General features: G+C 59.8%; 1 protein-coding gene and 1 long non-coding RNA gene across 12 annotated transcripts in view; one reads left to right on the forward strand and one right to left on the reverse strand.

The window, feature by feature from the left end:
• The first annotated feature begins 3137 nt into the window (after positions 1 to 3137).
• On the forward strand, positions 3138 to 4509 carry LOC123379757. The gene is made up of 2 exons (XR_006584637.1): positions 3138 to 3925; positions 4162 to 4509. It is a non-coding gene; the product is annotated as an uncharacterized LOC123379757 (long non-coding RNA).
• Positions 4510 to 13138: 8629 nt separating this feature from the next.
• SLC37A1 (solute carrier family 37 member 1) overlaps positions 13139 to 23748 on the reverse strand; it is a 77970-nt gene continuing 67360 nt past the window's right edge. For 9 of the 11 annotated variants that reach the window (XM_045036563.1, XM_045036561.1, XM_045036565.1 and 6 more), the window contains 2 exons: positions 18354 to 18451; positions 13139 to 14094 (listed from right to left, as the gene is read on the reverse strand). In XM_045036563.1, the coding sequence (XP_044892498.1) occupies positions 13273 to 14094; positions 18354 to 18451 (920 nt within the window). In that variant the 3' untranslated portion in view covers positions 13139 to 13272. The other 2 variants (XM_003991402.6, XM_019839340.3) reach the window with 2 other exon arrangements.

Here is a 23748-nt window from a genome sequence, read left to right on the forward strand (position 1 = left end):
CTCCTCCGAGGCACGGGAGGTGTCCTAGGGACACCTGGAATGAGGATACCACCTAAGGCCAAATGCCTACCCGACGGTTCTACTCCAGGGAAGTCCTGGAGGTGACACCATCGACCGTGGCCACATGAAATGCATTCCTGGGAAGAGTACCAGGCTCACTGAGAAGCCAGTGGTGGCCTCCTCTGTAGACCAGGCTCACGGTGGGACAGGCCATTGCAACCAGGCTCACTGAGAGCCAAGGGAACAAAGACATCAGACCCACAGGGACAGGTGTCGGTGCTGGACTGTCAGAAGACAGCCGGGTGCAAACACTGCAGCGAGCGGAAAGGTCACCGAGGCAGCCAAGGGGGGCGTGGCCTGCGGCGCGAGGGACACAGTTAATAGAACACAGCATCCTTAGGGGCAGAACATATGTGCAGCCAGCAAGGGTACCCCTCAGCCCAGACCAGAGAAGAAAGTACGGGTGGATGACCAGAGGGGGAGACAGGTGCCCCCATTAAAGAGTCACGGTCCTTTGCCCTGTTTCCAGATCGGAGCCGTTTCAGACCCGGAACCTGTCGGCTGAAGAGCGGGCCGGATCCCCAGGGGAAAAGAACCACAGCACAGCAGAGCCAGTGAGCTCGGTAACAATGGTCCTCTTCCTTCCCCGAGGAGACTGCTGGTCATTTACTCGAGTAACTGTGCACTGCGGAGGGAGGGATATCCTAGCATCTGAAAGCCTGTTGGATAAAGGGCTAGAGTTTGCACGAAGGGCCCAAAGCTTCATCCCGACTCCCCACCAAAGAGGGGGTACACGGAGGCCAGGTGACAGTTGTGGTCTTGACCAAGCACTGATTTACGATAGGTCCACTGGGTCCCTACGTCTGTCCCAGCCGCTAGGACTTCCACCCCCAAATCATAGGATGTTCAAACTTGGCAGTCGGTAAAACTCACTGTAGGTCCTTGGCCTGTTGGATGAAATCGGCTGTCACGGGGGATGACAACGGAGGCCTCTGCAAACACCCCTGACCCTGGTCAAGACAGTAAATGAAGGCCCATACTGCGTACCCCCGGGTGAGAAGTGGCGTGGAAATCAGTTCCCAGCTTACGGACCTGGAGTTCGCATGGCTGGTGGGCGTGTCTTCTGGGCACAGTCTGTGCCCAGAGGCACCCACCCTGCAGCTGCCCTGACAGGTGTGGTTTCTTCTCCAGAGCAGGTTAACACGGCCTCGGGTACGTGGCTTGTCCCCAGCGGGTTGGCCAGTGCCCTCGGTCCCCACGAGGAAACCGTCTGCATTCACGTGGGCTGCGTAACGGGGCGCATCCCTGCTCTGCCACAGGCGTATGTCCGCTCGCGTGCTCTATGCCCTCAAGCAGCCTGGAGGGATCTGGGGGACCCGGGCGTCTCAAAGAACACGACATCGGTCTAGTACACTGATGACACCATGCCGGTCGGTGATGGGGAAGAAGTGGCAAACACGTCGGAAGTCTTGGGAAGATGTGTGAGCTCAGCAGGTGGAAGTTAAATCCCAAGAAGGCTCAGAGAGGGAGGGGCCGCATCAATGACATCCGTAGGGGCTCCACAACCAGGGGTGCGCTGGGACCACATCCAGAGGGAAGGACCGCCGATCGCACTCTGCCTCTCCCGCCGTGAGGAGCCGCAGACGACGCCTGGCATTTCTCTAGGGCTCCTGGGGGCCACGTGTTCCACACGTGGGCAGACCGCCCCAGCCCGAGGCTGACGGAGAGGCTACCAGCTTTGGGGGAGCCTAGAGCAGGAAGGGGCTCTGCCGTAGGTCCAGGCCGACCGCACGCAGCCCCGAGAGCCTGGCCGTGCGACCAGATAGACCCCGTGTTATCTCGGGCACACGCGGTGGCATCTACGGCAAGCCTGTGTCAGAGTCCCCATGCAGGCCCCCCCCCCCCACCCCGGGCTTTTGGAACAAAGCCACACCGTCCACTGGAGAGACGTCCGTGCCTTTTGAGAAAACAGCTGCTGATGGGCTGCTGGGCCCCGACAGAGACGGGCATCCCATCATGCATCTGGGCCGGCTCGGGGGGAGCTGGGTTCCGTCACATTCTCAGGTTGGAAGGAGCCCGTCATCGGTGGGGATATGCGCCTGCAGCAGGCGCACGGGGCCAGCAGGCTGCGCGTCACCCAGTGACCCCCCCCAGCTCGCTCGGTGGCCCGATGGGGGAGCCCTCCAGTGAAGCAGAGGCGGAGGGGCCCCGCGTGGGCAGACGGTGGCCCATTCACCCCGCGGGGCCGGCCCAAACTGCATGGCTACTGTCCTACAGCCTCCCTCACGGGAGCCTCGCTCCGGGAACGTAGAGATGGTTCTGGGGCGTGAACGGGGCCGGCGAGAAACACGTGAGCGGCTGGACGCACATGTTCCCAGTGGAGGTGGGACGAGGCGACGCCCTGCTTTGCTTTGTTTCTGCCGGTGATTCCGCGGTTTAAAATGGACCCTGCAGGGGCACCTGGGTGGCGCAGTCGGTTAAGCGTCCGACTTCAGCTCAGGTCACGATCTCGCGGTCCGTGGATTCGAGCCCCGCGTCGGACTCTGTGCTGACGGCTCGGAGCCTGGAGCCTGTTTCTGATTCTGTGTCTCCCTCTCTCCCTGCCCCTCCCCCGTTCATGCTCTGTCTCTCTCTCAAAAATAAAAAAAAACATTTAAAAAAATAAAAATAAATAAAACGGACCCCGCAGAGCGGGAAGTGGTGTTTGCAGTGCATCACCCGAGACGAGTGGATAAGCTCCTTCCGGCGTGAGCGCCGATGCCGTTGGCCGTGAGTCCCATGTGAACGCACCAACAATGTATGTGACGTGACATGGGGGTTTTTAAACAGAAGCACACATCCAGCCAGGCTGTGTGTTGATGGATGACGATGCTGTGACCGGAGCCTTGAAGGGACAACCTTGCGTTTCCCTCCCCCACCCCCCCACCCCCGGGAGCGATGGCTCAATGTTTGCTAATTCGGTGTCCACGCAGACTTTCTAGAAGCCAGCTACTGCAGATCATGAGAATTGACTATGTTCTTCCAGGTTTGCGGTTTCTTTGGGGGCGCCTGCCTCTTAAAAATGCAGGTGGCTCCTCACTGCGACTATGGAGAGAGATTCCTGCCCGTCTCTGGAGACTAAAAAGCTCGGGGGGAGAGCCACAGTGTCGCTCTCTGTCCCTGGGTCCTCCTGTAATGGTGCCTGCGGTCCGGGCGGGGGTGGGGGGCTGGGCGTCGCTCTCAGATCCGCTGACCTGGGCTGGCAGCTGTCCCCGGCGCTTCTCAATGTTTTCTTGCTGTCGGTGCGTGGGGAGAAAGCTTCCTTCTCATCCTGCAGGTTTCTGGATTTGTGAATTCCCTACTCCCTTTCGTCCCCGCTCACAAACCAGATCGTGTTCTGAGCCCCTCTTCTCCTTACGGTATCTTTCCAACGGAATCTAACAGCAAGCAGCACAAAGTGCTAAAATCCAGTTTCCGGCACCTCCCTGGAGCGGCCCCTGCAGCGCCGCGTCCTGAGGCGCAAGACCCGCCCCCCTGGGACTCCCGGGCGCCGGCGGTTACCCAACGAGCCACCGCTGCCCACCAAGGGGGACCGTCTTCCCGCCTCTGGTCGCAGTCCTCCCGCGGCCCTCCCGTGATGCAGGTTACACGCCACCGGGACCGTCGGGCTCTGCGTCATGTCCGGGCCAGACTCACGGAGCAGCCAGCCCCTCGGACGCCGCCAGCCGCCACGGCAGAAGGGAAAGAGGTGTGGAGGGCCGCGCTTGGGCGGTGAGATGCCCCAGCCCCAGAGGGACGCGTGTCCCCTCCGCCCACGGAGCGCTGTCGGAACGAGTGGGGGGCCGGCGACGCAGGGGGCACCGGTTGGAAACACTTGGCGGAAAGCACCGATGGCGGCTGTCGAGGACCAAAGAGACGAAGGGCTGGCCGGGAACCCAAGGAGCAGGTGCTTGATACGGTGCCCAGGGTGGGGTACGAGCCCACCGAGGGGCTGCACGGCGGTTGGGGGAGGGAACCAGGCGTGTTGTGCGGTCTGCCCCCTGTGCTGGCTCGTGCCGGCTGCGCGCAGTGGGGTCTGCTTCGCCCCTTAGCTCTCCAGGCCTGCTTCACCCTGGCTCACCCTGGTCATGGCCTGAACGCCCCGAGGGGTCCCTCTGCCGCCTGTCCTCATTCCGGGAACAGGTCCTGGGCTTTTGTCCCGGCTGGATCTGGGAGCCCTAGAAGTGCCACATCTTCCCCGCGGCTGCATTTGCGAGTGACCTGTGGAGGAGACTGGGATCCGTCCTGGAGGGCGTCATTAACACCGGGTCGATTTGTCACCGAATTGAAAGCCCCTCCGGAAGTTCCTGGACCTGATCAAAGCCTACCCCCCGGGCTCCTCTGAGTCATTGGCACTTGGATGGTTTTCTTGCATTTCATACAATTTGGAGGCATTGATTTGATTTATCATTTCCCCCTACTTGGTATTCCAGAGACTTTGTTTTTCATTTCATGCTGCCACTTCTAAAAATAAAGTTAGTGGTAATTTGAGCTTCTTACTCCTTTCTCTTCCCTTTCGACAGCAGGCGATTGGATTATAAAATCCTGCAGTTGAGGAGACGGGCGGGGCCCAGGCACCCCGGGCTCGGTCTTCTTGCTCGTGCCCCTGCCCCCCCATTTGGGTGCAGCTGGCACGGATGTGGTCCCGGCCCCTTCCCCTTATGGGCTGGGTCACCCGGCGGGACTGGTGTCCCCAAGCGGTCCCCAGACCCGGTCCTGGGGGACCTGCCTCGTGAAGTCGCTCGCCCTCTGGGGCTCCGATACTCTGCACGCTGGGGAACAGCGTCTGATATTCGCTCCCACACAACAGAGGGCTGAGGAAAACGGCTGGCTGAGGCACGGAAGGGCACAGTGACATGAATTTAGAATTTGCTTAAAGACAGATCACATTGTATATATATTGGTTTATCCTTTATTTTTGAGACAGAGAGAGACAGAGCATGAACGGGGGAGGGGCAGAGAGAGAGGGAGACACAGAATCCGAAACAGGCTCCAGGCTCCGAGCTGTCAGCACAGAGCCCGACGCGGGGCTCGAACTCACGGACCGCGAGATCATGACCTGGCTGAAGTCGGACGCTCAACCGACTGACCCACCCAGGCGCTTCAGCAAGTTGACTATTTTAAACAGAAGTTAGTTAAGAGACGGCCAGTGCGGGAAGGACACGCAGACCCTCCTCCGTCCCCTTAGAGCAGGAAATAAATCTCCCTTGTGGAAGGTGCCCTCCCTGTCCCAGGAGGAAGGGGCGCATCCTTGTCACCGGAAGTGGGACATTTGGAGCCCGGAGGGCTGTGCAAACAACCCTGGTCACCACCCCAGCCCAAATTCTGTTAGACTTCCTTACTGCCTGAAGCCCCCAAAGTTTTCTTTGTCCGCCAGTCCCTCCCGCGCGGATTGTCTCTTGGTCTAAGAGGTGTGAAAACTGTCCCCCTGGCTCATTCCGTCTCGAGACTCGTTCTCCTCCTGTAATCTGTCTCACGTCAGTTTTGCTCTGAGTGCCGCTGGAAGCCCTGAGACCGAGGGGTCCCCTGTCCTTCCCGGGAAGGGCGCCCCGTGCTCACCGTGGAGGCCAGGGGACAGGCAAGTGCAGCTTCTTATAAGCTGTTGTCTCACGCATTTCTGGGCCCCCCACGAGAAGCCCCCTACTGAGAAGCCTAAACAAGAGAATCAGAGAATCGCAAGGAGGCTGGGGTCAGAGGCGGCTGGCTGGCTGCAGGCTGGGCCCCCCCCCCCTCAGGCTGCCTGGCTTCTGCGGGGTAACCTCTTCGACCCAGTCCCCCCCCCCCCGTTTTTCAGCAGGAGGGTGACGAGGCCTCCGAGTGCCTGGCTGAGCCTGGTCAGCTCCCGCCTGCCCACCTGCGTGCGGGCCTTCTCAGGATATTGCTCATGCTGGAAGTGCGACAGGCAGCCCAGCCCCCCTCCCCCGCCCCCCCCCCCCCGCCAGGGAGGCGCCGGGAGGGGTCTGCAGGTTCACACCCCCCCCCCAAGAGGACCCGGACGCCCCCTGCAGAGGAGCTGTCCTTCCCCAGGTCCATCCCTGCATCAGCTCCGGGGGCCCTCTCGTGGCGGCAGAGAATCTGGGCTGAATTACAAGAAAGGAAACAAACCTGGGTCGCAGCCTTTGGGGCAGGGGATTCCGGGTCCTGCGTGCCCACCAGCCCCAGGCAGAGGGCGGCCCCTGAGTCCTACCGTTACCGGCCCCGCCCTGGTCACGGCCACATCTGCACCCCCTCCAGGGAGCCTGTGCCAGGGGCCCGCGGCCGCCGCCTCCTGTGTGCCCGGCCGGCCCCAGCCCTGCCCCCCCAGTCAGGGCTTCACCCACTGTCCGCTGCACCCTCTCTGAAGCCACTTGGCTGTCTCGGAGCTCAGGCCGCCCCCTCCTCGCCCCTCCCCATGCACCCCCTGCCCCTCCCCTGGCCCTGCTTGTCAAGAGAACCCCAATCCTGGGTACCTGCCGGCTGCCCTGTGTCTGTGAACCCTCTCTCGGGTGGTTTGCTCGTCACATCGCTGAGGTCTCTGCTCGGCTTTCCCTCCTCGAGGAAGGCCATCTGACAGCAGATAATGCTGTGCCCTCTGCCGTGCCCTCACCCCCGGCGACTTTCTGCCAGAGCCGGGCCTCCCTGAACTGTCACTGCCCACCCGTTTGCCCCTTGGGGTCTGTCACCCCTGCCAGAGTGCGGCCTCGGGGGTGCGTGGCTTGGGCTCACCCCGGTTGTCACTGTCCGTGGGCTCACTCAGCGCTTGGCGACAAAGCATTTTGAATGAATGAATGGCAGGTTTACAATCTTCCTCCAGGCTCCTGGGAGGAGCTCCTAGGACAAGGGACGCTGAAAAGGCAGCTCGTAGAGCTGGCGATGTCCCAGGTCCCTGAGGGTGTGGCAGGTGCCAGGCTCAGCTGGGCGGCTACAGCGTCGCCTCTCCAAACGCAGCCCTCCCGGGAAACAGTGGCCTGTGTAGCAGATTCCTTGACTTTCTAGTGTCGTCTCCTACTTTTAAAATTAGCTTTAGGGGCGCCTGGGTGGCTCGGTCGCTTGGGTGTCCGACTTGGGCTCAGGTCACGATCTCACTGTTCGTGAGTTCGAGCCCCGCGTCGGGCTCTGGGTTGACGGCTCGGAGCCTGGAGCCTGCTTGGGACTCTGGGTTTCCCTCTCTCTCTGCTCCTCCCCCGCTCGTGCTCTGTCTCTTTCCAGAATAAATAAACATTAGAAAATTAAAAAACCATTAAAATTAGCTTTTCTACTACTTCTCCCGATTATAAGAATAAGACACGTCCACCGCAAGACATGTAGACAACACAGGAAGGCCCACCTCCGGACTTAGAGTCAGCTCCTTGGAGATGTTCACACGCCTGCCAGGTGCCTCCCAGCAACGCCTGGATTAGCATCTGGCCAAGTGGGCATCGCGGCCCAGCCTCGCTGATACCGAGAAGCAGCCGTGACAAGTCTAGAAGGCGGTCTGCACGTCAGAAGGCAGACAACAAGCTGTGGGACCGGAGCACGGGCCCAGCTGTAGAGGGGATGTTGGGCCACAGACACAGAAAGACACTCAACCCCACTCGCTGACTTAAATGGAAACCACGATGGTCAGGATAACGCGGACGTTTAAGGGCAGGGAGGGCCCCCGGCCTATCTCTGGCGTGCTGGTAATCCTCTATTTCTTGCCCTGGATACTGATTACGTGACCGCACAATTGATAATTTCTGACCTGTACGTAGAGGCTGCCGGGGCTCCCAGGGCCGGGCTCTGGTCCTCACGGCGGAAAAGATGCATTTGTCTGTGGGGTCAGACAAGTCTGTGGAGTAAACACCGGCTCCCTGGCCCTTTAAACGGGCCGCCTGCCTCTCATCCGTCCACCGGAGCATAGGCTTGTCTGGTGCAGACGGCACGAACCCACGCGGAGGCCCAGTCACAACTGTTTTGAGGCCAAAGGACAGGTTTGGGCCAGAGTCATCTATTCATTTTAGGCCACTTGCTTTGTTTGACTCCCAGTAATAAGCCAACCTGTGTTTAATTCTGGTGGGTGTGGCCATGGGGACAGACATGCACGGGGCGTCCCCAGCCCTGACGGCGAGCCCGTCAGGCGTTATCAGGACATCACCGGTGAATAAAATCCAGCGAGAAGGTGGGGGGAAAGGGCCGCTGTGTCGAGGCCTTGGCCTGGGAGGGGAAGGGAGCGTGATATGTGTGTCCACGCAGAGAGAGGCTGTGTGTGGGCAGTGTGGGTGCTTCGCAGCCCGGTTCCTGCACACGTCCCTGCAGTTCCCTGCAGTTCTAGCCCCCATCGGCGCGCCAAGCTCAGCACTGGCTCACGTGTTTTCTCCTCCGCTGCCCCTTGAAAGGTGTGGGATCACTAAGAGCCTTCCCAGCCCCGCATCTCCTGGCCCGTCGACCCCCAGAGAGAAGGGAAGTTTGCGGGTGTTTGTACGGGTGCAGAGAGGCTCTAAGGAGCTCAGACTTCGCTTCTCTCTTCTAGACAGAGCAGCCTCCACCGGCGACATCCGGGGCTCCTACAGTGGCCCAGCAGCTCTCCCTGCAGGCAAGGTGCACACCGAGGGCTGTGTGCCATGACTCAGACAGCGTCCCCCTCCCCGGCCTCTGCGCCCCTGTGGGAGGCACACCGTCCTGCCCACCTGTGTGTCCCGCAGCCCCGATGGCAGCTTTGCCACCGGGGACATGGGGACGTGGGAGAACAAAGCCACAACGAAGGCCGGTGGGTGTGGGAAGGGGAAACCAAAGCTGACCCCACTCGTGGCCTACGCAGAACTCAGGTGTGGTTCCTGGGACAGCGACAGCTCGGGGAGGGCTTCGGGGTCAGCAGACCGGGGACCACTGTCCACGGGGAGGCCTCTCAGAGGAGGCCGGAGGTCATAGAAACGTAGCACTGTGCGTCCACTTAAGACACGATAAATAGAGGCAGTGCTGTTGTCCAGACACTTGGCTCTAGAATTTTGGTGCTAAAAGGTGCCCTGGCTTAAATACAAAGGGCTTGGGGGCAGAGGGGATGGGGTGGGATTACTTGACGGGCACAGGGGTGATGAAAAACTTTGAAACTAGACTGGTGTGGCTGCACGGCATTGCGTGTGCACCAGATGGCACGGGCGTGCGCTCTTGAAGATGCTTAAGTGCGTGTTGTGTGAATTTCACCTCAGTCTGAAACGTACAAATAAAGCGCGTGGGGCCGGAGCACATGCGCCCCTTCTGGTGGACTCCGAGACGTCCTGGGGTGGGGGCGCCACAGCCCAAGACCCCGAAACTCTCCAGGCCGTGGGCACGTTCAATGTCTCTGTGCCTCTACTCAATGCACATCTACCCACGGTGCCTTTAGAAGCGGATCGGGCACGAAATCCAACAGGTAACAGACTGTTGGACTCAGGCCTCAGGTTGGGACTTCACAAGGGGGCCGGGCCATCTGGGGCATCTTCCAGTCAAGGTGCTGCCCGGCCCCGCCCCACCGCCTGGGACTGTGCCTGCTGGCCCTCACCCCTGCCCACCTGCTCAGCTTCCGGGTGAGACCCCCCACTGCCCCCGCTTGGGCTCCAAGGACAGCTCATGCAGCTCCCAGCCGTGAGTTTTGCAGGTGACGCTGCTGTCACGGGATTGTGCCAGCTGGGACTGTGACTCACCAGTTTCATTGAGTCGGGCTTCACATCTGTCTCGTCTGCCAGCTCTGCTGTTTGGTTCGGGGCCCGATGGAGCCCGGCTTCCCGGTCTGGAGCGCCTCCATGGATGAAGGTTTCCGCTGCACTCTGACCTCTGCCCTCGCAAGGACATGGTGGAGCGTGTCTGCGTTAGTTAGCGTCTCTCTGCAGTGGCTGGAAAGGCCAGGCCCGGGGACGGCAGAATGGGGCCAGCAGCCCTGAACCCGCACATCCTAGGCGCACGTCATAAAGTATGAGCCTTTGGTGGCAATGACGTCACACTGACTGGCGAAAGGGTAGCGGAGGAGGATTGAGTGGCCCGGCTTGTGGAAGGCTCACAAGGTCGAACTCAGAGCCTCGAAATTAACCTTCGGTGGGAGGAGCACTTGGAACCCACCACACATAACCTCAACAGGCTGCACGGTTTCAGGGAGGCACCACCAGGGGAAGGGACACCCAATGGACACGCCCCGCCTTCCCAACACCGCCACCGATCGTCAGAGACAAGGCCAGGACCAGCCCATCCCCCCGCCCGCCTCCAGTCCCCGTGCTGAGTCTGGGTGCAGCGTCTGCAGGGCGACGTCACAGGCCTGTGACCCTGAAGCCGCACGGGCCCTGTGCTCAGAAGGGCCCACGCTTGGGGGTTCATGCCTCATGGTCGCTGTGCTCACGTGCTGAATAATGTTTCTGCACTGAGGTTTCTGAGGTCGCAGGTGCTGGGAGGCCCCACGATCTCACCTCCTACCAGCCTCCTCCCACCTCCCAGGGCAGAGGAAAGGAAGACATTTTCTTTAAAAAAAAAATTTTTTTTAACCTTTATTTTTGAGAGATACACAAGTGAGGGAGGAGCAGAGAGAGAGGGAGACATAAAATCTGAAGCAGCCTCCAGGCTCAGAGCTATCAGCACAGAGCGTGTTCGAGCGGGGCTCGAACTCGTGAACTGCAAGATCATGACCTGGGCTCAAAGTGGGACGCTTAGCCGACAGAGCCACCCAGGCGCCCCAGGAAGACACTTTCTATTTCAGTACCTTGAACGGCACTTTTTTCCTGTGTTTTGAACAAAGGGCCCGCGTTGGCTGAGAGATCGGCAGCCTGCACATCGCAGCCCCCCAACCAGGCCCTGCAGGGTTGGGGGGGGGCACCGGGCGTGAGGCTGCTACGGCTCCTTGGGGACACCCCACGGGACACATTGTGAGCAATTCACAGCAGTCCCTGCGTACTGTGCCCCCAGCCTCCGCACCACCGGCCCCCAGCACGTGGCTGCCCCAGTGCCTCCCTGCACGTCTCTCCTGAGGAAGTTCGCGGTATGCAGACCGGCGCGAGCATTACCAACTCCTACGACAATTTGGCACAGTGTCTGTTGAATCTAACAGGCGTCAGGACTTGGGTTTTCCCAGTCCATTTTTTTTCTAGTGATTTTTAAAAATTTTTTGATGTTTTATTTATTCTTGAGAGAGAGAGACAGAATATGAGCAGGGGAGGGGCAGAGAGAGGAGACACAGAATCCGAAGCGGGCTCCAGGCTCTGAGCCTTCAGCACAGAGCCCGATGCGGGACTGGGACCCACAAAGCACGGGATCATGACCTGAGCTGAAGTCGAACGCTCAACCGACTGAGCCACCCAGGCGCCCCATCTAGTGATTTGTTTTTATCGGGTGTCACAGCTGGGGAGGTGGTTGAGGGTGCACTTCCAGGCACGCTACTCCGGACAGGCTCTGCTCCTGCTCTCACCTCTCTCGCTGCCCGTCCCAGCTTGCTTGGCAGTTATCCTGCTGGGCATCCCCCCCCCCCGCCCCACACCCCGCCCTGGATTTGAACAGGAACATCTTAGTGACGCACAGGTTCTTGGAAGGCAGAGTCACATCTCCGTACAAAGGCGAGCATGCGCGCGTCGTGACCAGCTATTGGCGGAAGGACATCTTCTCAGCCGATCGCTCAGGAGGAAATGAAGATTTATTGTTATATTGAAATCGTATACCTTTTTCTTTCTTTTTTTAAATTTTTTTAACGTTTATTTATTTTTGAGACAGAGAGAGACAGAGCATGAGTGGGGGAGGGTCAGAGAGAGAGGAAGACACAGAATCTGAAACAGGCTCCAGGCTCTGAGCAGTCAGCACAGAGCCCGACGCGGGGCTTGAACTCACGGACCGCGAGCCGAAGTCGGACGCTTAACCGACTGAGCCACCCAGGCGCCCCCCTTTTTCTTTAATAGGGGCGGTGAGACCTTCCACTCCTGGGCCCAGAATGTTTCCGCTATGTGCGCTCCTTGCTTTCCAATGTCGATTCTGCATTTCAGCAGGCCTCCTCGGGGGGGGGGGGCCCTGCAGGCTCGGAGCACAGAGCAGCCGTCCTCTGTGGCTTGTGGGAGAATGTCTCGACTTCAGTCCCAGACTCGGGAAAAATAACGGCCCAAAAGCTTCCTGCCGCTGAACCACAGGTGATGGTGGCTGCTCTTTGGGGTGGGGGCAGAAGCAAAGAGGGTCAGAGGGTCTGCTGAAGGCCTCACCCGGGCATTTGACGGGTTCAGGCCTCGGGCAGCAGGGGGCCCCAGAACGTCACGGTGAAGGATTCTCTGTGCGTTAGTCACTATTGGCCCTGCCCGCCTCGGACACGGGCCGTGGGGCGAGCAAGAGGCTGTCCGGGCATAGCGAGCACAGGCCTCGGGGCCCCTGCCGCCCGGGCCAGGGAAGGAAGGCAGAAAGGAGTGACCCCAGCCGCAAAGAGGAAACACAAGACGGAAGGAACCGGAGGGAAAGAGAACCCCATGGGCGGAGCGAACCGTGTGTAAGGCACCGTGCAATCCACTCGGTGCTTGGGCAAGTTTTATTCTAGCAGGCTTTCGTTCTTGAGCAAAGCAAGCCTGTCTGGTGAGGACAACCGCCCGCAGGAGACCCCTCGTCTCTCTGGCCCTTCTCCGCAGAGCCCGCAGCAGAAGCCTCTGCCGGGGCCTTGCGGCCGTGGCCCTTGGCACTGTGGCACGGGGGAGGCCACCACACGGCCCCCGTCACGCAGACGGAGAAGGCGCCTGTCGCCTGTTGTTGGGGAGAAACTCAGAGCCGGCACCGGGCACCGAGCACCGGCAGTTTCAGGGGCGGCCCTGCTCCTCCCCGGGTGGCGTTCGCATAATTCGCAAACTGCCCAGACTCAGCCCCTCCCCCAGCAGGGCGGCCCTGGCTTTGCCACCAACAGCCTCTCCTTCCAGCTGCAGAGCTACGGACCGTGTCCAACCCCGAGAAAACCAAGAACGCACAGTGTTTGGAAGTTTTTTTTTTTTTTTTTTTTTTTTTTAACATGAGGGAAACGTGAGCAGACGTCATCAACATTCTGCTTGAGCTTTTTTTTAAACATTTTCTCTCGGGGCGCCCCTTGATTTCGGCTCAGGTCGGGATCTCCCGCTTTGTGAGAACGAGCCCGTGCTGGGCTCTGCGCTGACAGCGAGGAGCCTGCTTTGGGCTCTTTCTCTCAAAATAAGTAAATAAATCAAAATAAGCTTTAAAAAACCATTTTATTTCAAAGAGCAGACAAGTATTCTGCTAGGCAACAACTGGGAAGACAAATGGCCAAAAACAATCAGAGTTCGTCTTAATAAATAACAAAATGCCATTTATTTTCTTGGATTTCTAGAACACACAGCACATCTTAAATAAATAACCCCACGCTGGTGCCGCGGGGCTGGAGACAGTTCCAGGCGCCTGGCGTGTCGCAGGTGACTCACTGCACCAGGCCCGCCCACCCCGGCCACGTCCTCCCCGAGCCCCGCAGGGACCAGCAGCAGCGGCCACCGTGGCGCTCAGATGGGAGACGCATCCGGGTGTTCGGGCCTGGAGTTCCCAGGGCCCTCGACGGGCAGGCCGATGGCCTCGCGGCTGCCCACTCGTCGACAATTCTCCAGGCCGGTGAGGAGCCGGGGGCGGTGGCGGGAAGTCTTGTGGGACACCTGAGGGCCCCGAGGTCCATCCTGGTTTCTGACCCGGCATCGGGTTTCTTCCGTCCTCCCAGAGTCTGGGCTCCGTGCTGGCTGCGTTCTCGCGCCCGCTGCGGCATCGGGTCCCCGACACGGCCCGTTCAGGTGACATCAAGGTCCCTGCCAGCGCGACACGCGCCCGTTCTAAAGTCCTAGGCTGGAGCGCCCGAGACTCAGGCCGACCTGAGTGCCACCCGCCGGGGACCCGCCCGCCCAGCCACGTGTCCCCCGGCTCCGCCGTGGTGAGGGCACTTCCCACGCGCCTCCTGTCCGCGGTGCTGAGCCCCACGGCTCGCCTGAAACGGCAGCTGGACTTCTCAAGGCGGCTTTGTGTCTTTTCCAGGTGTGTGTGCAAAAGGCAAGGGTCAATCATTCTTTCCAACACAGGATCCTTTATTTGAACTTTCCCTTGACAGACCGTTGGTGAAGGACGGGCCCGCCTCCCTCCAGGGGACTCGGCGGTCAGTGTTCCTTGAACCTGGAAGAGGAGGACAAAGGAGCAGCTGGTGACACAGCCAGAAATGGCACAGGAAGGACGCACAGCCCCCCCCCCCCCCCCCCGAGCCTCTGGAGCCACCTGGGGGTGCAGCCCCGCCCCGCCCCGCCCCGCCCCACCCGCAGCTCTGGGGACGAGGAGGGACAGAGATGGGGCGGGCGGGGGGTGGGGCAGGCTGGCTGTGGGGGCCCCTGTTCTTGTCTCTAAGCTGCAGTTCAAAGACAACACAGAAGGCGATTTCCCTGATGTTTTCCCTCAGCTTCTGAGGAGAGATTAATTGCCACCATCAGCCGCCCCGAGGCATTTATTAGGAAAGGACAAATCAGCATGAACGAGACGAGACGTGGGATGATAAGACAGTGGGTGGGTTTTCTTTTCCTTCCATTTTGGGAGAGGCCAGGTGTGGAAGGCAGGCAGGCAGGCCCGTACTAGAGCTGCTCTCTGACCCCTGACCGGTGGCAGGGGGCAAGGGGAGGGGGCACTTACAGAACCTGGTCCCCGGCCGCTGACCCCGGGCAGCTCAGCTCCTTGTGAATGAGACGAATCAGGAACTGCAACCGGAACAAAGACCAGAGACGGAAGCCGTTACTGCGGGCAGGGACCCTGCATCGGCGCTCTCGGAAGCTCACTTGGGGGCGGCTGTGTGGGCCCCGGGCCCCAGGGCAGGGCTGTGGGCCTGTGAGCCGCACGGAGGCCGTGCTCCTGGAGGTAAGGACAGGTTTCAGCCTAAAACGTCCGGGATCAAGTAACGTTGCAAATGAAACGAGTCCAATCATAAAATACCCAAATTAGGGAAAGCGAATGTAGACCAGGTGACCCACGATCGCGGTGACTCTGGGTGGGGGCCCTGGAGAGCCGCACGGGGGACTCTGAAGGCCAGGTGAGCATCTCATGGGCCCCGGCACCCAGAGGCGGACCAGGCTCACTTTTGGAGCAGCCGCATTTTCTTAGGAAACTCCTGGGAGAGCGCTGGGCCCCGCCGGGCCCCTCGCCCGCAGCCTCCGCAGCCGCCGTGGGAGTAAACCAGGGACAGAGTTCTGCCCCGCACGCGCCCACAGGGCTGGGTCCGTTTACGGAGACAGACCGGTGACCTGGTGCCACACCAGCTAACCGGTTCTGCCTGTGTGGCTGCGGACCCGGTCTTTCCGCAAGCTGACCCCAGCCCCACAGGAGGGCCCCTTCCAAGGCCCAGGAGGGACCAGTGGGCCGAGAGAGGGCCGGCGTGGCCTCAGGTCAGAGCTCCAGGAAGCAGGGGAGCCTTCAGCGCTCGTGGTTCAGGCAGGAGCTCCGAAGAGAAGTGGCCGGTGAGGAGAACGGAGGTGACTCCTTCTGAGAAAGCGCAGTCCGGCTGCCGTGCCTGACCCTCGATCAGTGCGCATACGATCACAGGGGTAAAGCAGGGAAAGTGTCAGGGGCCAAGCATGGGGCTGGCGGTGAGGGGGACGTTCCTGTGGAGCAAGTGGACCCTGGCAACGTGAGCCTCCAGCAGCCCAGCATGGGCCTGCTCGCCTGGAGCTGGGCACCTGGTCGACACACGTCCCGCCGAATGTGCCGTGTTGAGCATTCGCAGAAGACCCGCCATCATCCAAAGCGGATCCCGGACATGAAGGGAAAAGGGAAGGAAGTGACGAGTGTTTAAGGTGGCATGAAACACTGCTGACAGTAGTAATGAACCTGAAGGACAAAGGTCACACTCTTGCCGGGGGGGGGGGGGGGGTGGCAGGACCTGGGCAGCTCAGTCGGTGAAGCATCCGATTTCGGCTCAGGTCACGGTCTCACGGTTCATGGGTTCGAGCCCCGCATCGGGCTCTGTGCTGATAGCTCGGATCCTGGAAACTGCTTCGGCTTCTGTGTCTCCCTCTCTCCCTGCCCCTCCCCTGCTCGTGCTCTGTTTCTCTCTCTCTCTCTCTCTCTCTCAAAAGTAAAGATTAAAAAAAAATTTTTTTAAAAAGGTCACATTGTCGCATGTGACGGAGAGCCGTGTCTGCAGGCAAGCCCAGGGAGGCCCGCCTGCTCTAAGTGCCTGCCCAGACGCCTGGAGCCCCCTGGCCCGGGTCGGCGGGGGTCAGCCCATGGGTGTGACAGCATGGCCACCGGGCTCTGCACACGTGCCCCTGAGAGTCCGGCAGGCCCCAGGTCCGACCCCACAGGGTGACCTGACCTGCTGGGTGCTGGGGTTCCAGCCTCAGACTTGGGGGGTGGGACAGGCCTCTTGACCCGCGGAGAGAAGACGTCTGTCTGGTGTTTAGGCCGCCTGCGGACTCCTCCCGCTGTTCGGTTTGGGTCTCACCTGGCCTGGCCGGTCCAGCTTGCTTCCAGTCACCACTTGCCTGTCTACTATTCTCACATCCTGTTCTCTGTCCTTTCTGAATTCCGACGCGCCACACGTGCCGTCTGGCCCGCAACCCCAGCGCGGCCCGGTGACGGCGGGCCGCTCACAGTCACGTTGGCACGCGTGCGCTCGCCCCTCTTGTCGGCCGCGCAGCCCCGCCTTCTGGGCCCTGAAGCTGTCGGCTGTTCCGTCTTCGACTGTGCTCGGCCCCGTCTCTAGGTTCCTCCCCGGGGCTCCGTTCTGTGCTTCATCCCTGGCGGCGGCCACGGCTTCCGCGCGCTGGGCTGTACCCGGGGACGTCCTTGTCTCTGTGCTCCACGGGCTCCCCTTCTTTGCTCGTGAACCCACGTCCTTCTCGGACGTCTTCAGTACTGCTACGTCTATCTGATAACCATGTTATCTGCAATTTTGGGGGGTCTGACTCTGCCATTTGTCGCGTCTGTCACCTCAGTCACGGTGGACCGTTTCTCTCTGCTGGGCATTAGTGGGGATCCGGCCAGCGGGTTGAGGTTTGCCCCTTGCAAATGGTTTTAGGGTTGCTTCTGCCCAAGAACCAGGCGTATCACGATTCCAGACCAATTTTACTCATTTTTTTGGGTACACATTATGTGTATTTACCTAAGTTCAAAAATCTAAGCTTACCATAGGCAGGTCCGTGGCTAAAAATCCTCAGGGACGACTAGCCCCCTCCAACCTGGTGAACAGGCTGAGGTGGACACAGATCCTTGTCTCTTGGACCCACGTGCTCGCTGGAACCCAGCCCACTGAGGGTCCTGGCCTCCTGCCCCACTCGTGCGGGCCTGAAGCCCCACCTCTGCTCCCCAGGGGGGCAGAACCAGCCGCCCCCCCGATTCCCGCTGCTCTAGCCCGGGTACTTGTCTATGCCGCTTCGACATTCTGGGTCCCATCCCGAGGATACCCTTCCTTTCCACGGGGTTGGCTGTGCATTTAAAAGGACGCATAATGTGTGTTCCCCCGCATTGCTCAGGGACAGTCTTCAGTCTCTAACCAGCCATGATGATGGAAGTCTCGAGGCCACTTAGTTGAAATGATCTGGGACTTAACTAAAGCCCTCGGGCATTTACAAAAACAAATGCTTTGAGGAAGAGCCTCTTAAAAACCTAACAGGCTCCCGAGTTGAAAGCTGGCCCTGGATCCTCTACGACATGGGGGGCTGTGTAACAGCCCTGGAATGAAAATACAGCTCTCAGAGCTGATATTTCCAAATCCTCGACTCACCCTTACAGGGATCAACCTCGGGGTTTTTTCTGGGGAAGCGAGAGGAGGCACGTGGCTTCAGGTCGGGGACCCCCGTGCGCAGGGCGGCTGCAGGTTGAGCGCACGCTAGCCACTCGGGTGAGCACGGCCCGCTTCTGACCGGTGCCCGGGCCTCTCTGTTCTGCAGGGGCCGCAGACGGAAGCTGGGGGCCGGCACCCACAGCCTCTGTTCCTTCTTTCCCACCCCTTTGGGCTCCGAGAGTCAGGCCGCTTTCCCCGGGGCTGCAGGGCGCAGGAGGAGCACTGGGACATGGGTTTCGGCCTGCCGGCTCCTCCAAGTCCCCTCGATGATCCTGTCTTGGGGTGCCATTATTATGCCTGTTTAACCAACGCGGGAGCTGCAGAACAGAGAGGCCAAGTCACCTGCCCCAGGTGCACACACACTCGGCAGAGGACGGGGTTGGGATCCCACGCAGGGAGCCCCTGCTCTCTGCCTCCCCACCATCCTGCCTAAAGCTGCAGAGTGGCAGGCCGGCTTCTGCTCTGACATTTGTTCAGACCAGAAAGAGGAAGGCCTCGGATCACGAGCACTCGGGAAAGCTAGGGTCTCTCACGGGCCAGGCCTTCCTGAGGACCGCACTTCCGTCGGAAAGAGCGTCACCGTGTTGGGACGACAGCCACAGAGACTTACCAGTAAGGCACAGGCGTCTGCAACCATCAACATGTAGAACACGTTGTTCCATCCAGACGGGGAGAGGAGCCCAGCCAGCAGGGGGCCCAGCGCGGCTCCTGGAGGGGGGCAAGCGCACACAGGAGCCGGGTGAGGAAAACGCTGGAAGGCGACTATCCGACACACCCAGGCCCAGCGAGCACACAGCAGGGTGCTCGACGCCTCCCTCACAGTTAAAGAAAAACACGCTGAACAGCACAATCTCATCCCCACCTCCCAGACCGGTGGGGGGAAAAGGCTCGCTCATGCTCAGTCCTGGTGAGGACGCGACGGGCATGGCCTGTTTCTGGAAGCAAATCTAAAAATATGTATTGACCTTAACACGCTCATTCTTTGGATCCAACAATCCCAATTGAAGACTTTATTAATGAAATCTGAATCTAATGCACGATCTCAGATACGCTTTGGTTAAGAGATGTGTCATTGGGGAAATATGAGGTTTGTAGATGCTAAGACTGTGTCAGTGTTAACTTCCTCAGTTGATGATGGGGCACTGTGGTTACGTCAGGGGATCCTTTGCCTTCAGGGAATGCACACTGAATACACAGTTACTGGTAAAGGGGCAGCCTTCCGCAATTTGCTCCTAAGTGGTTTGGGGAAAAGTATGCATATATATAAAGTATGGACGTATATGTACATTTCACTTCCACTGAGCAGGTGCCCACCCTCCCCGACAATGATGGGAGTGCTGGCCGCAGGCCCACACCCCGGCGGGCACTGGGGAGTCTCTGCCTCCAGATTCTAGTTGGATCCCATGACCACGAAGACCAGTGGTTGATGCATCATTCCGTGTGGAAAGGGCTTCTAGCAAGTGCTCGGTGGCTCATCCTTAAATACAAATATACGATGGGCCAGCCCAGCTCACCTGTGTCTGAGGACAGCTCCAAGGTGAGAGCAAACAAGTCGGAAGGAGGGGAACCGGGAGGGAAGAAACAAACTGGGGAGGAGGAAATTCCCAGGAAATTGTAATACCTTCAGATAAGTGACAGAAAATCGAGTTGAGCTACATGACATTCTCACAAAACCAGCAGCAACACTTCACGATTCAGTCTAATAAACGCTGCATCCAAGAAGTGAGAACTAACGAATGTTAACATGATGACAACCAAAACGAAGACTGGCAAGGAAAGTCAAGAACATCTCTGAGAAGGCAGAGAAAAGAGAAAACGACAGGAAGAAAGGAAAAAAAGAAAAAATGCAAGGATCAGCCCACAAGTGTTAATACCTGACGCATCAGTTTTCCGGGACTTAAAGACAGACAGCGGTAAGGGAAATGCGTGAGGAAGGGCACGTGTCTCCAGGCAGGTGAGTCCCCGGGTGCCCGGAGCACAGGGGACAAAGAAAGGCACCAGAGATAAAGAAGCGTGCCCAGAGGTTTTGGGGGGAAGCAGGCTGGGCCGGGGGGGACAACAGACTTCTCAACAGAGACCATGGAAGCTACAAGACACTGGAATCCTGAAGAAGGAGTTTTAGCTCGGGATTCGTATCCACAGGCTGCAGCAGAATCCAGACTGCATGGACTCCCAGCCCTCAGGCTCCGCTTCCCGTGGGCAACTGCTCAGGAAGCCACTGGAGGTCTCCACTAAAGAGGAGCAGACACGGAAGCTGGAAGATGGGTCCAACGCGGGAACGTGGCGGAAGCGGCTGCGGGACAAGGCGTGGGAGCGCTGTGGCCGGTGGCCCCTCTCGGCTGACGGGGGGAAGCCAGGGAGCAAGCATAACCACAAAAAGCTCACTTCTTGGCCTAGAGTGAGTGCTGCGACCCGAGGAGCGGTGTCGACTGAGGGGGCTGGGGAGGGGGTGAGAGCCGAGCCCCGGCCTTCTTCGCAGGAGGACAGCAGTGTCGGGCCGAGGGACGGAGAAGCGTGTAGGCTCGTACGCAGCTCAGACCACAGGGAAGAGCCGACGAGGCTGCATCTACGAGGAGGGAGCTGGCGGGGGCACAGGGACCCGCGTCCCACGTCATAATCGGCCCGTGAGGCTACCTGGCCTCAACAGTTGCATCAAGTGTTACTCTGATAAAATAAAACTTAGCAGGAGGAAACTCGGGGCGCTGTGCAGTCGCCATGTGTGAAACACAGAGGAACAAGGGCTCGCGCCCCACGGGGAGGCGACTCTAAGCCCTGGGAACGCACCATAAACCGTGTCACCGGAACCACAGGGCCGCGGTGAGCTGTGAGAAGACATTGGCCTAGTTACTATTCGCTGAGCTTTGCCCCCGTCCAAACCAGTATTTACCGCTCGGCGTGGACGCATCAGGGTGAGCACTCTGTGAACGGGGTTTTTTGCTGAACTGTGTGCGTTTCCACTCAAGCCTTTCTTTCTTCTGTCTAGTGGGCGGCACTTGGGGGGAGAGAGAAGGGCAGGGATGCGGCTTGCTCCGCCATAGCCACTTCCTGGGCCCGCGGGCCGGGAGCGAACAGCACCGCAGGTGCCGTGGGGGTTGAGGCACCAGGGCCCCGTGGCCGGTGCACCCCGCCCGTTAGTGGTGAGGTCGAGCCGGTCTGCTTGCCCTTGGCCGTCCTTTGTGGGGGAGAACGCGCTTAGAGCTGTGCCCTGGTGTCTCTCCTGGGGGCTCCCCGATGCACACATTCCACTCTCGGCACTTCTGCTCCCTCTTGTTTTGAGAAGAAAACCAAGAAAGATGTGTTTTTCACCTAGTTCACTTCTCCGTCCTGGTAAACTGCCATCCTCTGCTGCAGAAGAGCTGTTGACCCTTCTGGCAGAGCTGCAAGTTAGCCTCAAGATACGGCTTCACGGTGGCAGCTGGACGGACTCGTGGACCGTCCTCTGGGGACAGAAGGCACAGAAGGTGGTTCCAAGTCACACGGCTCATGTGACTGAGCTCAGCCCAGAAGCGTCCCGACTTCTGGCCGAGCATGTCCTCCAGGCCCTGGGAAGTCTCTCGCGGGCCATGGGAATGGGGACAGCGGGGGACCTGCTCCACGTGGGCAGACCGTGCTGCCCTGCAGACGACCGCCCTGGGCACAGCGCCCCCCCTTTCCTGGACGCGTCCCTGCGTTCCCCGAAGGGGAACTGTCTCGGTTTAAACACCACAGGGGTGACCACGGACACTGCCCAGCAAATTCAAAGTCACCCCATGATCCAAATACGGGGCAGGTATGACTTTGGGGAGCAACAGAGGCTCAAGCATGGCCCCCTCACAACGGCCACGTTGCCCCGTGCATCTTAGAACTAGCAGAACCTGCTGCGGGAAGCGAGCTGCAGGGGGCCCTGGGAAGGCGGCTGGAGCAGGGACCGGGGCTCCTGTGACCCAGGGGCGGGCGGCCCTGTCCTGCTGAACCGTGCAGGCCTCTCCGACCCGGCCCCTCCCCTGTGAAGTCAGCACCCCCAACAGGAGGCGGCCTGGCCCCGCGTGGGATTCCGGGTGTGGGAGCCGCCAGGCAATTCATTTTCCACCCGTTCACTGAGTGACTACCGTGCTCCAGGCACCGTCTCCGTGCTGAGAGTACGGCAGAGAGTGAAGCGACTTCCTGTCCTCGGGCAGCTTCCATCGAGGCGGAGGGTGAGGGGACGGCATGAGGCAGGCAGGTGGAAGGTGCTGCAGAGAAGACGCCAGGGTAGAGGGGCCCTGGCTGAGGGTGACAAGGGTCCTCCTTCCAGAGTGTGGGTGACAAGGGTCCGCGTTTCAGAGTGCGGGTGACAAGGGTCCGTGTTTCAGAGTGCAGGTGACAAGGGTCCTCCTTCCAGAGTGTGGGTGACAACAGCCCTCCTTCCAGAGCGCGGGTGACAAGGGTCCACCTTCCAGAGTGTGGGTGACGAGGGTCCGCGTTTCAGAGTATGGGTGACAAGGGTCCGCGTTTCAGAGTGCGGGTGACGACGGCCCTCCTTCCAGAGTGTGGGTGACGAGGGTCCTCCTTCCAGAGTGTGAGTGACGAGGTCCTCCTTCCAGAGTGTGGGTGACAAGGGTTCGCGTTTCAGAGTGCGGGTGACGAGGGTCTGTGTTTCAGAGTGCGGGTGACAAGGGTCCACGTTCCACACAGGCCGAGACGTCTCACTGAAAGGGTGGTGTTATTCCTGAGCAAAGACTCCCAGGGCACAGGGCACAGACATGAGGTTCCCCGAGGGGAGCTCCTCCAGCACGGGGCACAGCTCGTGCAAAGGCCCCGCACGGGGACATGCTGGTGTCTGAAAGCAGCCGCAGGGAGGCCGTACGGCTGCAGAGAGTGGTGGGGAGGACTTCAGATTCTGCATTAGTGAGACAGCAGTGGGCGCCCAGGACAGGACGGCGGCTGTTTCTATGCAGCTAGCACCCATGCCCGCAGGCACCACCAGGAGGGAAACCTCCCACAGCCACACAGAGGGGCGGCCCCGGGGGCAGGTGCAACTGTGCTTCTACTGAGCTGCCTTTGTCTGGCAAGAGCTCGGCTTTACTGCCACGAGACCGTCCCAGATGCCCAGATGCCCCTCCCCACCCAGCTTGCCCTCTCTCTCTCAGTCCCCCTGCTTCGGGTGCCTGGGGCGGCAGGTGACAGCAGGATGCGACCCAGGATCTTCCAGGGTGGCCGCGGGCGTCGCCAGCCAAGCTCCTGAGCGTCAGCTTCCCGCATCCAGCGAGGGACCAGCGCAGGAGGGCAGTGCCTGGAGCAGGGCAGGCCCGTTCAGGAGGCTGCAGGGTCCCTGGCAGGGAGCCATCCCTCACAGAGCATGTGCTCCCTGCACGAAGGCGGAGAGAGGTCAAGAACGCTGCCGTCAGCCTTCTGACTTGTGGGTAAGAACAGGCTTCATGGTTCACACCTGCCCGTCTCTGAGCGCAGGACCCACGCGTCTTGCAGCCCCTCTGTCCTCCAGAGCGTGCTACGGAATGCTCTTCCAGAACTGTAACGAGGCTGCCAACACCTCGATCTCTTATGCCTGGGCACCTACTAGTTTTCCTGCCACGTGCATTTAATTCGGATTCTGTCCATCTCCAAATGGCAGCGGTAAAGTCAGGAGGCCAGTGGCCCAGAGGCCGCGGTGTGCCAACGGCTGGCCTGGGTGAAAGCTGAGTACGCGTTGGTTCACACGGAGGGAAACCACTTCCAGCCAGTCACGAGCCCGTGTTTCCTCTGGAGCCGTCCGACCAGGGTGGACAGACGGCGCCCGCACCCCCCTTCCCCTGGGTCCGCACGTGTTTTTGACCTGCTCGTATTTGAAAAAGGCTGGCCGATCCTTTATTATTCGTCCTAACTCATTGATAAATATATACCATTTATCTGTTTCTGAACGGGGACTGAACCTTCTGAATACTGAAATTGATCGGAACATCATATTTTGGAATTACTTTCTTCTACTTGCAATTTTAAAAATCTGGTTGTGGAAATTCTGTAACGTAATGCACCTCAGATGTTATGGT

This window comes from Felis catus, chromosome C2, assembly GCF_018350175.1.
Source record: "Felis catus isolate Fca126 chromosome C2, F.catus_Fca126_mat1.0, whole genome shotgun sequence".
In the NCBI taxonomy this organism is placed as follows: Eukaryota; Metazoa; Chordata; class Mammalia; order Carnivora; family Felidae; genus Felis; species Felis catus.